This window comes from Heliangelus exortis, chromosome 3, assembly GCF_036169615.1.
Source record: "Heliangelus exortis chromosome 3, bHelExo1.hap1, whole genome shotgun sequence".
Lineage (NCBI taxonomy): Eukaryota > Metazoa > Chordata > Aves > Apodiformes > Trochilidae > Heliangelus > Heliangelus exortis.
The window spans coordinates 73,260,513-73,276,116 of record NC_092424.1 but is presented as its reverse complement, the minus strand read 5'-3'; the positions used below and the strand labels follow the sequence as shown (position 1 = coordinate 73,276,116).

General features: G+C 31.6%; 1 protein-coding gene across 6 annotated transcripts in view; it reads left to right on the top strand.

Annotated features, from left to right (window-relative positions):
* The window catches only part of GRIK2 (glutamate ionotropic receptor kainate type subunit 2), a 365,605-nt gene that overhangs the window by 200,319 nt on the left and 149,682 nt on the right, over positions 1-15,604 (top strand). For all 6 annotated transcript variants that reach the window (XM_071741263.1, XM_071741262.1, XM_071741261.1 and 3 more), the window contains one exon: positions 12,205-12,411. In XM_071741263.1, coding sequence (XP_071597364.1) covers positions 12,205-12,411 — 207 coding nt within the window. The remainder of the gene's footprint in view (positions 1-12,204; positions 12,412-15,604) is intronic.

Here is a 15,604-nt window from a genome sequence, read left to right as displayed (position 1 = left end):
ACAACAACAATGAACAGTATGCAGTACATGTTACACTTATAAAATACTGTTTAATGAATGAACTACAGTTGTTAAGCAGTTCATGGATATTTATTCTTGTCTAAATTTTAAGTAAATTATCACAATTTTAGAGTTACTTGAGTTAAGTAACTTAACTTTCCTTATTACTGACTAAAATGTTTGGTTCCTTCAAAGCTATTTAGTTCAGCATCATATGACAAGACAAAATCATTTGCTTTAACAAAATGCTTTGGATATTTGCATAATGATTTTAGGCTACAAAATTCATTGCTTTCATTTGCAATCCACCACCTTTAATATTACCTTTAAGGAAAGTGCGAAGTATTTAACTTTTCTTTTCATAACCATTATTATCAATCATTAAGCTGAAATTTTAAATCATACAGAAATTTGATTGAGTTATAATTTGAACTGGATCAAAAGAAATGTTTTGAATAACTTCTTTTTCATTACCCTTGCTGATAAATTGACAGTGGTAACAGGTATTTTCAGTTAAGTAAAAATAAATGTTCTCTAATTTCCACACCATAATTTTGAAATAGTAATTTTGATTTCAGCACAAACAAAAAACTTTCCAGAAGTGTGTCTGTTGGGTTTACTGCTGTTACAGTGTTTTTGCAAATATAAAAAATAATTCACCTTCTAGCAGTTTTATTCTTTAATAAGAAGCTTTTATCTACCAACAATATTTTCACATTTCAAGCTAGAATGATTTTTCGTAGGTCCATAGATACAAATGCCAATGTTCTAACCTTTTATGTAACATAAGCCACATAATTTCATCCGGTGGGTAATTTTTTTGTTACTTACAGCATCTGTTTTTTATTTGAAGATTTAGAAATTATAGAAAATCTCCTGAAAACCTTTGTTTATTTATTCCACTAATTGAAAAATACCTACCTTATTTATCATTGGAACATGGCTGAATCACTTGCAAATGTTGAGTTCTTGTTATGTGAAGACCAACACCTGTTTTACCACAACTTCTTCTTGTGCCTTTAATTACAGTTTATAAACATAATCTCTTGGCGTTCTTTTAAAAAAATGTATATGAACCTTTTATAGTCTTTTAAAGTAAAAGCATGTTTTCTAGAGCTTTAGTCTGTCTTTTTTTATTCCCACTGCCCTTCACAATTTTTAAATTTTTTTATATGGAAGAACTACTGCATTATCAAGTCAGGTTTCTTAGTAATTCCAGTTGATCTCTCTATTCCTGTCATGTCATATCCAGATATCCTGCCTAGGATTTTTCTTTAAGCGTTCCACTATTTCACACATTTGCTGGTAGCTTTCTAGAATTACTGCTTTTCAGAATATAGTCCTATAGTTACTTCATTTTGAATATAGTGACCTCTTCTTTTTATTATTGAGTACTCAACCAGCCTTCTCATCAGCTCCATCTCTTCATTAGCAATCACTGTGTAGTTAATTCCAGATCAGTGATACCAATACCAGGACAAGGATCAGTCCCTGCAAGATTGCATGAGAAACACTCAATAACTTAGGATGTTTCAAGTTTATTTCTGTTTTACTATATATTGATAAGTTTTGAGTCCATATACTGTACATATCCTGTTAATTTTATGTAGTGATACTTGAATGAGTGTGTTTGAAATATTGATCTCAAGAAAGATAAGGAGTGCAAATGTAAATAAAGCAATCAGTGAGCACAGATTTTTGACTGATAAAACTCACAGAAGAAAATTTCTGGGATTTATGGTAGCAGCTGCTTCCTGTAATCAAGGATGCATTTTCCTTTAGTTAGTGGTGTTTTATGAGCACCTGTCCTCTTTACACATATCTAAATTAAATAATAAATAAAAGAAATACGAGGGTTTTACATAGGTATTAGGAGCTGGTCACCTCTAATTGCCTTTTATGCTTCAGTGTCTATTCAGTGAGTGTTTTGGTAATTGCAGTAACTCTTTTAAGCTATGAAGATATTGTCAGAGTGGTACACAATATAGTGAAAAGAATCAAAAATGATTCTGATGCAGAAAGCACACACAATAGCTTACTTTTGTTGCTCTGTCTTTTTGTGCCTACTAAATACATTTCTGTTGGACAGAAGGCATATTACTGAATATTCATTTTATAGCCATTTAAGGGTACAATATAAAATACTTCAGCTTTTTCATCAACTTCCTTTTCTCCTAAAACAATCTGGAAAATACTGCTTTAAAAATTGATACTTCTCTTATTTAAGCTGTCCATGTGATTTTTCTATGTTGTTTTTTCACTTTAGAAAATTCTTTACAGCAGACTACAGCACTCTATAGTATACTGTCAGTTGTTAAATCTTGATCAATATTTTCTGTAATTTGCCTTAACACTATTTTTTTCTTGTAAAGATACCAGCCTTTCTTTTATTTTCAATTCTGTTTTTTGAAATTCTGAATTATGTATTTTTTCCTCCTTTATATTGTAATCATTAAGATTTTTAAAGCTCTGATTATATCTTCTTTTTTAATGGTGGATGAGTATACTGAAGGAAATATATCATTAGACAAAATAATAAGAAATAAACTACAATTTGTAAATGCATCTACTACAAGTCAGGACAGCACCATGTGACACTAAATTCTGCAAAATAAATATTAAAGGTGGCCATCTGAAAGATGATTCCACAGTTCATGATCCATTCATTTGTTCTATTATGAAAAGAGATCAGGGTTCCCAGTACTTTACAACTTCTCAGAAGTCTATGGGCACATGGTTATAGTGCAGAAGCTTTACAAGTTCTGGTTCCATAGCAGCTCAAAATACCAGCTAAACCTGTCTGATGGAATAATGATTAGCTTTTTAGGGGTTAGCAATATTAATATTATTATTAATAATAGCAATAATAATAATGCCTTTTCTATCTCTTATAAACATAGCTTTAGATATTTCAATCTTTTTTACACTATTGCTTTATTTTATTTGAGTGCCATCTTCTTTGGAACTTCAGAATTCCTTCTATTATACAATTTAAAAAAAATTACCAACCATTCAAATTCATTAATAAATTTTTCCTATAGTTTGAGTCTTATTTTAGATACAAGTATCTATGCATTTTTTTTTCTTGTACATTTTCTACCATTACATTTACCATTCCTTTTAAACTTTGGAATTAAATTTTCATATTTATAATTGTGTGGGCATGGTGCTTGTTTATTTATGCTAAATTGCATACCAACCTGTACATATTATCATCCTGGTTCATTTTTCTGTTCTGCTGAAATGGATGCTTGTTTCTTTCCCTTATAGTTTTATGTGCTTTTCTGTATCTGCTTACATCAAAGCCCTTAAAAGATCAGAATTGTGAAGTTTATTTTCAAGAAATGTATGAAAGTTATGGAAGCTGTGTGATAATCTCTTAAGCAATTTTTTGTTACTTCATTTATGAAATGTGAAACTAGTTTTTTAACTGAACTTGCTTGAAAAATTGTCTTTGAATATTTAGAAGGCATAATGGATTTTCAAAACAATTCTATGAAACTCAACATATATTATTCCCACACTGTATTCTATTTATAAATGCTGCTTTTTTCAATTTTTTTTTTTTCAAATTTTTTGGGTATGTAATTTTTCTTATTACATACTTTCTTCCCCTTTATTTTGCACCCAAAGGATAGCTGAAGAATGAGGTTTTAATGGCCAAATTTTTAATTAGTATGTAAAAAACCCAGTTTGAGTCCAAAGTCTGCATCCTCTCTTTCCAGAACTTGATTGCAGTCCTGCTTCAATTCCACACATCTGCCTTCAGCCCGCAGTGCAGACTGTAAACTGATTTCTTGAAGATGTAGCAGACATGTAAAGCAAACTACTTTTAATGTATTTCAGGAGTTTTTCCACTGAGAAAGATAAACGAGCTTCTTTTATAGTTTATGGTGCTCAAAATGCAAAAGAGTTTTAGTTTAAAATCACCCTTGTCTTGAGATCCACCATAATGGATACTTCTGATAAGATTTGGGACCTTCAAACTTGCAAGGTGTTCAGATATATGCTTGGCCACATTGCTTGTTTGTATTCCAAACATAAAAGTAAGTGATGCTTATTCCCTCCAAGATTATGAGGGTTGAAGGAAGTCACAATATATCACGAGCATTGTGGGATTAGCACAGGCTAAAGTTTGACTTAGTATAAAAATGTCAATAAAGCTATTTTCTCCTGGCTGGATGCCAGTAGAAGGTGGCATGGCCATATGTTTATATCTCTGGTTAATGACAGAGAAGCAGTTCCTTTATGTTTCAAGTTTATATTATCATCCCAAACAACTTCTCTCAAATAATTCTCTAGTACTTCTATTTCCTTTTACTGAAATGCTAGTGATAAAATTACACTTTTAAATATTGGCAAGGATCAGTTCATAACTCAGGATTTGCACTTAGGAACACCAAGAACCATCAGTCTATGAAAATGCTTCCTATATTTTGTGCCTGTCTCAGGTTTGCATGTTTAATCCTGCCTCACACCTAGTCCTTTATTAAAAAAACCCCAGACCTAATAACTTATTTGATATCCTTCACATATCATGAAGACTATATGATCCAGTTCAGCTGAAAAATAGGCCAGTAAAGTCCGCAGTATTGCAACAGTTTTATGTTTTCATGTTCTATGTTTTATTCAGTCAAATTATTTTGCATCCACTCGTATCTTTTTGGCTTTACTGGAATGGAAACTTAGTGAAGACTTTTGGGATGCAGATGAATAGTCTGGCCAAAGACTAAAGTTTATTAATACTAAACTGTGTGGGAATAAAGAATTTTTTTTTTTTTCCTAAGAGCCTGTCAAAATAAGGAATGTGACTGTAGAAAAGAGCTGTGTGTTCTTCAGGCTGTGATTAATTGAAGCATAGTTATTGAAGCATACTTAGGACTATACTTTTCGTGACCAAAAAGGTCATACTAGGGAATATTCCAGGAAATATCTTAAGATATGCCAAATAAGGAGATTCATCATTAATTTCTACTATAAATAGTAGAGAGGGGAAGAAGGAGACAGTGTTTTCTTGTGTCTGGTTTCAGTTTTTTCTATTAGAATATCCTGGCTCAAATGACTAGTGAAAGATATAATATACTAAGTTGGTTTTATTGATTGTAAGTAGTAGATTGCTTCTCCTCTCCCATCTGAATTCTGACTGCCAGCTGTGATAGTTTATTGTGTATTCCTTGCTTCTGACATAAATGTTGATTAGGTATGGCACCCTTTTAACTCCAGTATCTCTGGTGAACAGAAACTAATAATTAAAATTCTCTTTCTAACAGAGGCAAATTTTGAAGATGGTTTTCCTTTTTGTATCATCAGTGATGGTTTTTTTCTTTTCTTTGTTTCAATTTTTTTCAATAATTATAATAATATAGCAGATTTTGATTCTTCACAATATTCAGATGTCCATGATGAAAGTATTGATGAGCAATTATATGTTTCATAACTATCCATAAAAATAAAAATTTGAAATGTAAAATTTATTGTTTTTATTTCTAGTAATATCTTTGTAGTTGAAGTATCATACAGCTAATAGGAATAATGCAAGTAATTATTTCTTGTCCAAATATGAAAACATATAGATCAAGACAATAAAATATAAAATATTTTATCAGTAAAGTTTTTCAGTGTATACACATTTATCTAAGAAGTGGGATTTCATTCAAGTTTTTTAACACCAAAACAAGTCTGTAAAGCTACAATATTATTTCAATGTATAGAAACATAAAAAAGCAATCTTTATTTGTGTATAGCAGCTTTAATTTTGTGTTGCAACCTATGCAGTAAAAAAATGAGGATGCATAAATTTTGCAAGTAGGACACAAGAAATAAATGGTGTCTCATTCTCTAATTTATTTTTTATGACATTGACCAAGAATAATTCAACCAATGTGTGATGTATTAATAAGAATACAAGTATTATGGCTAACTTAGTCTTTTCTTGATAGTTGAAATACAGTATTTATTCAGAGAATGTGTATTTTTCTGCTAGGTGCTATTATCAGGATTCCAGTTTTCATTTTTTTACCTTGTCAATATTTATTATTAAGTTTTATATAAAATATTTTTCTGCTTATATGCCCCTTAGACCTGATGAAGTTTATTCTCACAATATTTTGTACTGAAGAAGTACTTTTTTTTTTTTTTTCCCCCCAAGTCAACTGGACTAGATGCTAGGTAGTTTCTTCTGCAGATAATTGATTTTCCTTGTGCTGAGACAAAGGCCACATAAATAAGATTTCTTTTAAATTAATTATAAACTTGCATTTCATAAAACAAGATACTTTTTATTTTATTAGTTTTTAAGTCACTAGAATTGACTGTCTTTTGTTTACCTTCTTTCACTGGACTAGAATGATGTCCCAGAATAAAACCCTTATTCTCTCATGATATTCTGAAATCTTTCAGAGTTCTGCAGAGTATCACAGAGTTGAACTTAAAGACTACTAAGATACAGAATATCATTTCTGGGAAGAAAAGATCCCTCCTGCTATATAATTGCTTCATATAGGATTTTTTAAATGTGAGAATTGCTCCAAAGTATTTCTTACTTTCTTAATGCTTCAGAATAGTTTTTGCAAGTGTGTTGGATCTCCTTATATTTGATACTGTTGATGAATGTGTTGATATTATTTTTTATTTTCTTTGACCTGGCAGTTTTTAAAAGGGGGCTTTTCTCTATGTGACCCAGTGTGTGCTCCACATAAGCTTCCCATGGGCAGGAAAATAAAGTCACAAAATCATTGATAATCATGACAACCACTTCATAGTCAGTCACCATACTATTTACACTTGAAAAATAAACATCTTAGTGCATCCAAACTACAGTCAAGCATCAAGAACAGGACAGAAGACCATAAGCAGCTTTAAAGGTATATTTTCCCTTGATGTTATCAAGAAGGTACTTCTATCAGAAATACAGAAAATACATTCTGCATAACCTATAAATTCTGCTCTGCCACTCAACCACTACTTTTTAAAGTATAAAGGTGTCTTCTCTAATTTTAACAGCCACGGGCAGCTTCAGTAGTCTGGTATACATGGTCAAGTTGAGTAAACCCCTGTGCAATGAGTGACTGGTTAGTTTCTTGGTTTTATTTCATCCTTTAAAAATATGGCTATGATAACATATCCTAATTCTTTCCAAACAAACTCCAAGTATTCTGCTTACAGGTGGTATCCATTCTTGTCCAGTGCTCATTAAAAAAAAGTCAAATATGCACACAATGAGCTTGAATAGGCAGCTAAATGGGCAGAAATTTGCTGAAAGTCATAGACATCTCATAGTAGGAAGGTCTGGTTTTGATATTAAAGTTGAAATCTAACTGACATAGGGATAATGGTGCAGTAACATTATTGAGAGAAGCAGTGAAAATGGTTTTGATGTGTATGAAAGAAAATTATTTTCAATTCTGTAGTGTTAATTTTTTCCACACTGCTCACAGATAGTACATTGATAGAATATTTACAGCCACCCACCCATAAAAGGCTGATTGCATTTTCCAGATAACCTAATGTTCATATAGTTAATTAGCCAAAGTGAACATTTCAGACTACTAAGCAGGTGCTCCTTCAGGTGTAATGTGGATACTTAGCATGGAGGAGAATGCATTTGCATTTTATCTCCAATTTCTAAAAAAACCCTGAGAGGGTTATCTTGGTGTGATGTTGTCCTTAGTGTTAGAGACACTGACATTTTAACTTCCTTTAACACCTCCTATTTTTAAAGGAATTAGTGGTGTGAACTCCAAAAAGAAGAGCTATCCGTGTGAAAAATAAGTAGTTGAAACAAAACCAAATTTAAGATTAATTTTGATAGTTTGGTCATAGCAGTATACGCTGAAAGCTGGAGGATTGTAATTCATGTTGGCAATTTTCACACATCAAGAATAAACTAAAGTAGAAGCAAGATTACTTTGGATGAAAAAAAGGTTGTTTTTAAAATGCAGTAAATCTCCCTTTTGTTGCTCTTATTTCGGGGCAAGCAGAATTGATAGAAGTACATGGTAGAATCCCTTTCCTGTAGGCTAAGTTAAATGAATGGACATTTTTTTTTTTTTTTTTTAAACATTGTCTCTACCTGAGGATTTATTCAGGAATATTTTTTTTATTGGAGCAGCTGTGTGTAGACAGTGCATATTCAATGACTCTTGCTTCCATCTACTTGTGTCATTCCAAGCAGATATAAAGGTGCTAAGGGGAAGATAGGTTTTGGATTTTTTTCTGGAGTGGTGTCTCCAGTTGAAAGACTATTAATTTCAAGTGAAACTATTTGGAGAATTTAAAGACTATTTTTTTAAACATTCTGAAAAGAAGTATAAGCTACTCCTCTTGTAATGTGGTTTAGTAATTTTAAAGGGCCATATGTTCAGGAGCTGAATTATAAAAAGTTCACTAAATTGTGAACAATACTACAATAAGCATAAGCCAGTTTCCAATCTTAATAAATGAGTTAGCTTAAATGCTTTATCTAACTGACCTAAGTGCTTGAGGATTACTGTAACAATTGTAAATATGCAGGAATGTATGGATGGGCTGGATGGCTCAGTGGAGAAAATACTGCTGTACTTACTAAGTAAAGGAAATTTTAATGCTTTCCTGATATTCCATGTATTTAAATTCTGCCACATATAATTCTTGATTGCATGGAATGTAAGAATCAAAATTATTGTTAAGAATCTTGCCAAGATTCTAGAGATGCTGAGGGGTGTTTGATTCTGTAAATATCTGAACAACTCAAGAGAGCAAACATCTAGGATCTGACCATTCCAACATACACATGAATTTCATAATACTTGCAGAGGCATATACAGAATATTATATCTGTGAAGCATAAGTGTGAAGTTTTTTACATCTGGAATGTTTTTTTACAGAAATAAATTTTAGGGTTTAAAATGTAGCTAAACTATTTTTTTTATTATTTAATTCCAATTTAATATGAGATAACATATTTGGATTAACTGTTGGTAAGTTCCAGACATTTTGGAAAATTCTAAAAGCACAGAACCTCACAGTTAAAATGGACAGTTTTTTCATTGTCATGAGTTCTCTTCCTTGATAGTGAATGTTTGTTTCACATAAGAAACTGTTGTCACAGGTTTTGGATTTTTTTTTTTCTTTACATATTTTTAGCAAGTTGAGATTGATCTTAGTCTATTCTTTTAGCAAAAATAAGAAGTCCTTAGGTAACCTACTAAATAGGTTACTATTACAAGTGTAGTTACCAGTACTGAGTGTTTCTTAGTTTGTAACCTTTATTTCTTTTATGAGATTTTGAAGCTATTAATTCCTGCCACCTCTACAAAAAAGAACTTTTCTGGTTCCTTTTCCCTACACCTTTGTATGTGTAGAGACTTTTTATCACTTCCCCAATAGTCTGTTCTTCCTTAAGTGGAACAACCTATATTCTTCCAGTCTTTTCCTATTTTGCAGACCATGTATCTCCTGCAGTACTCAAAATTGAATAGAGTACAGCAACTGAAATATGAATAGTGTCAAAAATATAAGATGATAATTTCAATGAGAAAGAACCATTGTTGTCCCCCAGTTCCAACTTCTGCTCAAAGCATATCCAAGTAGGTCAGGTGTTTTTTTCTCAGTTAATGGTGAGATCCTGTTGAGTACAGTACATGATCCCCTGTAGTATCTAGGAGTTAATTGTACAGACTTGCTACCTAATCAGCTTTTTTTTCTTCTGGATTTTTATAATTTGGTATTCATTTGAAGTGTGAAAATATTAATTACTTCTTTTGATTGCCATTTAAAAAATTACTTTATATATTCAGAAGCTTACCATTTTGAATTCTGTTGCTACCCCAGTGTAGAGTGAATACACATCCAGTCAGCACCTTTTCAGTTCAAGAGTAAGTGGAAATCTTTAACTGTATCCATATAGAAAAATATCACTTGCTTTAACTTTCCAGACTGATAACGAATTGTTTTCAATTAAATGTTCTGAATAGTCAAAGTTTCTTCAAATTTTTAAGAACAGGATGATTTTACATATGATATTGACTTTCTTCAACTTCTTTCCTTCTCCATATGCTCTTAGTTTTAGGTTCCCACAAGTGAAATTGTTCTATAATTTTCTTAGTAAAAAAATACTGGTTTTCTAAAAATTGTATGAATTACACTACAACTTCATAGCTCTCCTTTCTCCAATTTTTGAAGTTTTTTTGAACTGCTAACAGTTTAAAAATAAGCCTTTTACAGTCTCCTTAAAGCCTCCGTGAATTATTATAGGTAATTCCTAATGGATCTGAAACTACTAAAACCAGTTCTTCTGTAAATTCAGATCCAAATGTCCTGAAAATACTTAAAGTCCAATAACTCACCAAAGTTGTCTTTTCCAGCTTTATTCCAAACACTTTTTGATGTGTTTCTTTTGTTAATTTTGTACAATATCTGATCAGCACTAGCCTTTTCAGAGAAGACAGGCACAGAAAAATCATCAGACTGTTTGGTTGCTTTGTAATGTCATTTCATGTTTTTCTCTTCCTGATGGCAGAAGATTAACTAGTTCTGAGAAATTCCTTTACTTTTCTTCTAGAATGTTGCTTTTTGTCCTTAATATCAATTGATAATTGTCCTGTTTTTTTGTTTGTTTGGTTTTTTTTTTGTTTTTTTGACTCTGGCAATAAGCTTCAATTTTTTTTTTTGTTTGCTTTTCTGTTTGTCACTCACATTTGATATTACATTTAACTTCCTCCATACTTTTCTGAGTTTCATTTCATTGAATAATTAATTCTTTGGTCTTGCTGCTTCTTTTTCTACACTTTGTGATTTATCTTTCTTTGTTTGCATAGCTTCTGCTTGGCCACTAGTGTGCTTTCTTTAAGGAATTCTTATTTCACCTGAAAAATTGTTTTCCTTTGTTGTTTCCTATGAGGTATTTCATACCAATTGTCTAAGTTTATTAACAACTGTTTTCATGCATAGCTTATTGTTCTGTCACTATCTCTACTTCTCAATATTCTTTAATGATCTTTGTAATTTAAATTGCTTTCAGGTTTCCTGTTTTCAGAATAGCTATCTTCAAGTCATTTGCCTATCTATTGTATGAAAAGTTTCTGTAAAAACATCCTAGTACTTTTCTTGGACAATCTGTTTTATGTTATATTCCTTATTAATTGTATGGAGATCAGTGGTACACTTTTTAAAAATACATCTGTAAACATAATAGTTTCAAAAGAAGCATATAAAACTAGAATCTCAGCAGAGTCTTGATTCAGTAGTTTGGTTTTTTTAGGGAAAAAAGTGTAAGAGACAACAGAGAAAAATTATATTCTAAACACACTTCTAAGAGCAAGACATCTTGCTTTCTCCTTTGCATTTTGGGCAAAATCTTATATTCTACAGTTCCAGTTTTATGCAGGTATACCGGTTAAATCATGGGACACATTATGATAGATGTTTACATGAGGAATGCTGACAAATCCATATTAAAGCTGTCAGATGCCTGTAGAATGAAGTGTTTTTAAGTACACTGAGTGCTGATGTGGAGATTTAGGGCTGCATGAATTTTTTTAAGCTGCCCTGGAGAGTTTATCTGATTATTCATTGAGATTTGTATTTGGTGCAGTAATTGCATCTACTGCAATTTCTCTTACATTACCTGGTGCTTATTTTTTTTATAAATGTAAAAAATAAAATAAAGCCTGTCTAAAATGTGAGCAAAGACCAAGTTGTGTATTTAACTGATCAAATGCAACTTGAATATTGGTGCCATAATGAATTGAAAACTCCACCATTTGTTTTTTTACTTTTTCTGCATTCACCATTGTATTTGAGGAAGGTTATCTTACACTGAGAAACACTTGTAAAACTCCTACATTTTGCTAAATATTATTTCTTCCTGTAATAATGAATATTCTGACAATAATTTTGATTTTTTTTTGTGTTCTGTTTACAGATCACTTTATATAAAAAACTGACTTAAGTGTAGTTTAAATTAAATATAAAGAAGAAAAATCTTTACAGAAAAGAAATCTGATTTTCAAAGAAGTACATCATAAGGTCTACTAACCAACTTAATTTTGAAGATGAAGACTTCAGACATACATAACCAAAACCTAAAAGGATTCTACTTAATTTCTAATCTAAAAAGATTCATTTTAGTTCTTTATACAGGGAGTTGTGTCACTAATTTAGGTTAAAAAGAAAAGAAAGTTGTGAGGCTACTTGTTATCCATGCTATCTTCTTAATTTTTACAGGAAGAGCCATATGTTATGTTCAAGAAATCTGACAAACCCTTGTATGGAAATGATCGATTTGAAGGTTATTGCATTGACCTCCTCAGGGAGCTGTCTACTATCCTAGGATTTTCGTATGAGATTAGACTGGTGGAGGATGGAAAATATGGAGCCCAGGAAGATGCCAGTGGACAGTGGAATGGAATGGTTCGTGAACTTATTGATCATGTAAGTTAACTTTTGGAAGCTTTCTACTATCCATTTACATCTCAATTCTATCTAAAGAAATTGTAAAACTTTTATGATAATGCTGTTTGGATAGCACAGTTTTGGAAAATGCAGATGTTTCAAGAAGTGATGCAAGTAGGTTCACATAAGGGGCTTATATAATGTAGAATTGGTTTGCTAAATGAAGACTGTTCTGCATCTCTGTATTGTCTCTAGGCAGTGTTTATTTCTGCCAGACTGTGGCATATGTCTAAGTAAACATACGGAATAGATAGTATTCAGAATTAATTTATGAGAATAGATACATATTTTTCACTGAAAAATATATACATATTCATTAATCAATAGAAGTCGGAACTCCTGACAGTGAATCTGAGACTTTGTTTTAGAGAAAATTCTGTGGATATAATATAAACATATGCATTATTTGATACACACATCTGTCCTGTAACATTGACAATAAGTGCAAGAACTAAGACAAAACTATCAACATATACCAAAGCAGCAAAATGCTACTATGTCTTTCAACAGAGATGCCTATACCATCCCTTGTAAATGACTAAAGCAGGAATCACAATTTATCTTCATGCTTTTAAGAATGCATGGGAATATTTATACTTTAAATGTGTGTGTGTATTATACCTAGTATACAAACCAAAGAGATGTTTAGCTATAATTTCTATCCATCCCTTTACATGCATATTTACCCATATGAAAGGGCACATATCTATTAGACCTGATGGTTGTTAGGTAGTATTAGCATTTGAAACTAATTTTCCATGACTGAGACAGGTATTGTGGAAGCAAATTTTTATAAATTCTTCATAAGTAAAGAAAAACCACATTTTTATATGCTTTCATTATTCAACCCTAAACCTTTCTTGAACAAGGAATACTGTGTCCTCCTAAGCTATTCACTGAGATAATCTTGAAATACAATGCATTTGAAGAGGCTGCAGCGGTAAAATATGTGCACAGGAACTTTTCCAGTCCTTTCCTCTTCTCAGTTTGGTTCATGGCTTTTACTAGTCTCTCTGATTTTACTTGTGGTTAAAATTTTCCTTGAAAATTTTCTGGTTTTATCTATTATTCTTTTGTAATTATTTGAATAAATGCAATTAATTTATACATCTCTATCTGAATGAATGTTATTGGTACATTTTATTAGCAATCAACACTTCAGACCTCAGAACCAATGAATGAAAATTGACAGAAGCCCATTAGCTTAACTTTTCAGTCTTTTAATTTTCCCTTAGAAAATATTTTTTAAGTGTCAAAAAGCTGGCAATTTTAGAAAGTAATGCAATAAGCTCAATTACTATTTGTTTTGGAAAGGTGAAATGTTGCTGTCTACATTTTTCAAACTGAGTTTCTAATTAAAATAAATGGATTACAGAATAAAGACAGAGTTCTGCAAATTGTCACAGTACTTATATCTGAAAAATATTTTCAGAATTAATTATATGTTTATCGGCTTGTTAAATTTTAACTGTCAGATGTTTAAGTTCAGAAAGAAAGGATACTGTAGTATCTTTACAAAGGTTGAAATTCTACAGTGAGAACACAGGCTGAAGCATTTACATAATCTTGTGAGTTTTCAGTCTCATTTCCCATGCAAACTTTGTTACATTCCTTCTTTCTTTGACAGTTTTACTCAATGTCCATAAATGCCATAATTCTGGTATTGGTTTCAAAACAATGACTGCTTTCCTCTCAAATAAATGATAAATACTGAAGATGAAAAAAATAATTCAGTGATTCCTTCACATTGACAACTGAATGAGAATGAATTCTTGTTGGAAAATACAGTGGTCTCTGTAGATTCAAGTAGAGGAGGGAGATTCACTAGGACAGCAGATGTAGATGAGACTCCCCTATGAAAACATGTTAAACTTCATTTCTCCAGTTGGCTCTCTGGCCAAACCCTTCTTCAGTGTGTTTGTCTCTAGCAGTGCCCCTCCATTTCTTGAGCTCAATGTTCCTCTCTGGTTTGGCCTAACACTTTATCTTTTATTGTGCTGCAAGAATGCTGTTCTAAGTGCTTTATTTCTGTACCACTATTTGTGTTTGAATCATGACATTATCATTGAAACTCCTTGATATTTCATTTCTGTATTCTGCACAAACTGTTAGTAAGAGTAGTTCACATTTCAACAGAAAATTTGAATCTGCAATTGCTCCTAATAGGTTTTTTTGTTTTGTTACCCAGTTAAGAGAATGTACTGATTCTAATGTTTTCAAAAACATCTTTTTCTCTTAGAAGTTTTTTTTGGCAGGTATTTTCCACTCAATTAATGATAAGCGAATTTCTCTTTGATATTTGTTGTTCTGGTTTTGGTACTCTAGAAAAAGGAAAACAAAATCTATCCAATATTGTAATTAAAATACATGATGACAAAGTTAGAACTTAAGGATGATTTTTTACTTCAATAAAATAAAAGAACTGTCAGACACAAAGTTTTTTTATCAGCTGTCTTAGGGATATTTCTTCCCCTGCTACTATATCATAGGAGTGTTAAGATAGCAGGCAATGAAAAATTTTTTTCCAATTTGATTTTTATGCTATTCTCTCTTAGTTCTGTCTATTGGAATCTTATTTTTAGCTTCTTGAAACAGATACTACAAACTGTTTGCTGATATAATTAACAATATGGAAATCTTGTTAATTTTGACACATTAAAAAAATGGAATTCATCTGTGAAAAGCATTAAATTTGAGTGGGTAAAAATGTGATAGTTTTGTGAAAGCAGAGGAGCTCCCATGTGGCAGATGTGAAAGGCAATTTCCAACAATTCCTACCCTTACTCTCAGTTTTATTACATAAAAATAATGTTCTCAAAGCAGGTGAAGGAGTTTGGTATTAACTTCTTTTTTCACATACATTTTTAGAACCTATTTGATATCTTAAATCAGGCCTCATAACATCAATTTAATCTTGAGTATAATTCCATGCATTAGAATGTTGTATCTCAGAGGGGAAGACATACTGCAAGAGACTAAATTCAGGATAAAATATCTAAATTAATGTTTTGGTAAAAGGTGCCTGTCAGAGCACTAGCTATGCAGGCCTGTATTTTAGCTGTTACAGACCTAATGAAAACAGTCCTTTCAGAGCCAAGAGATAAATCTGACTTATCTTCTAAAGCTGTTTCCAAGGGGGTTATTCAGGTTAGATGCTCTCAAGCACATCTGC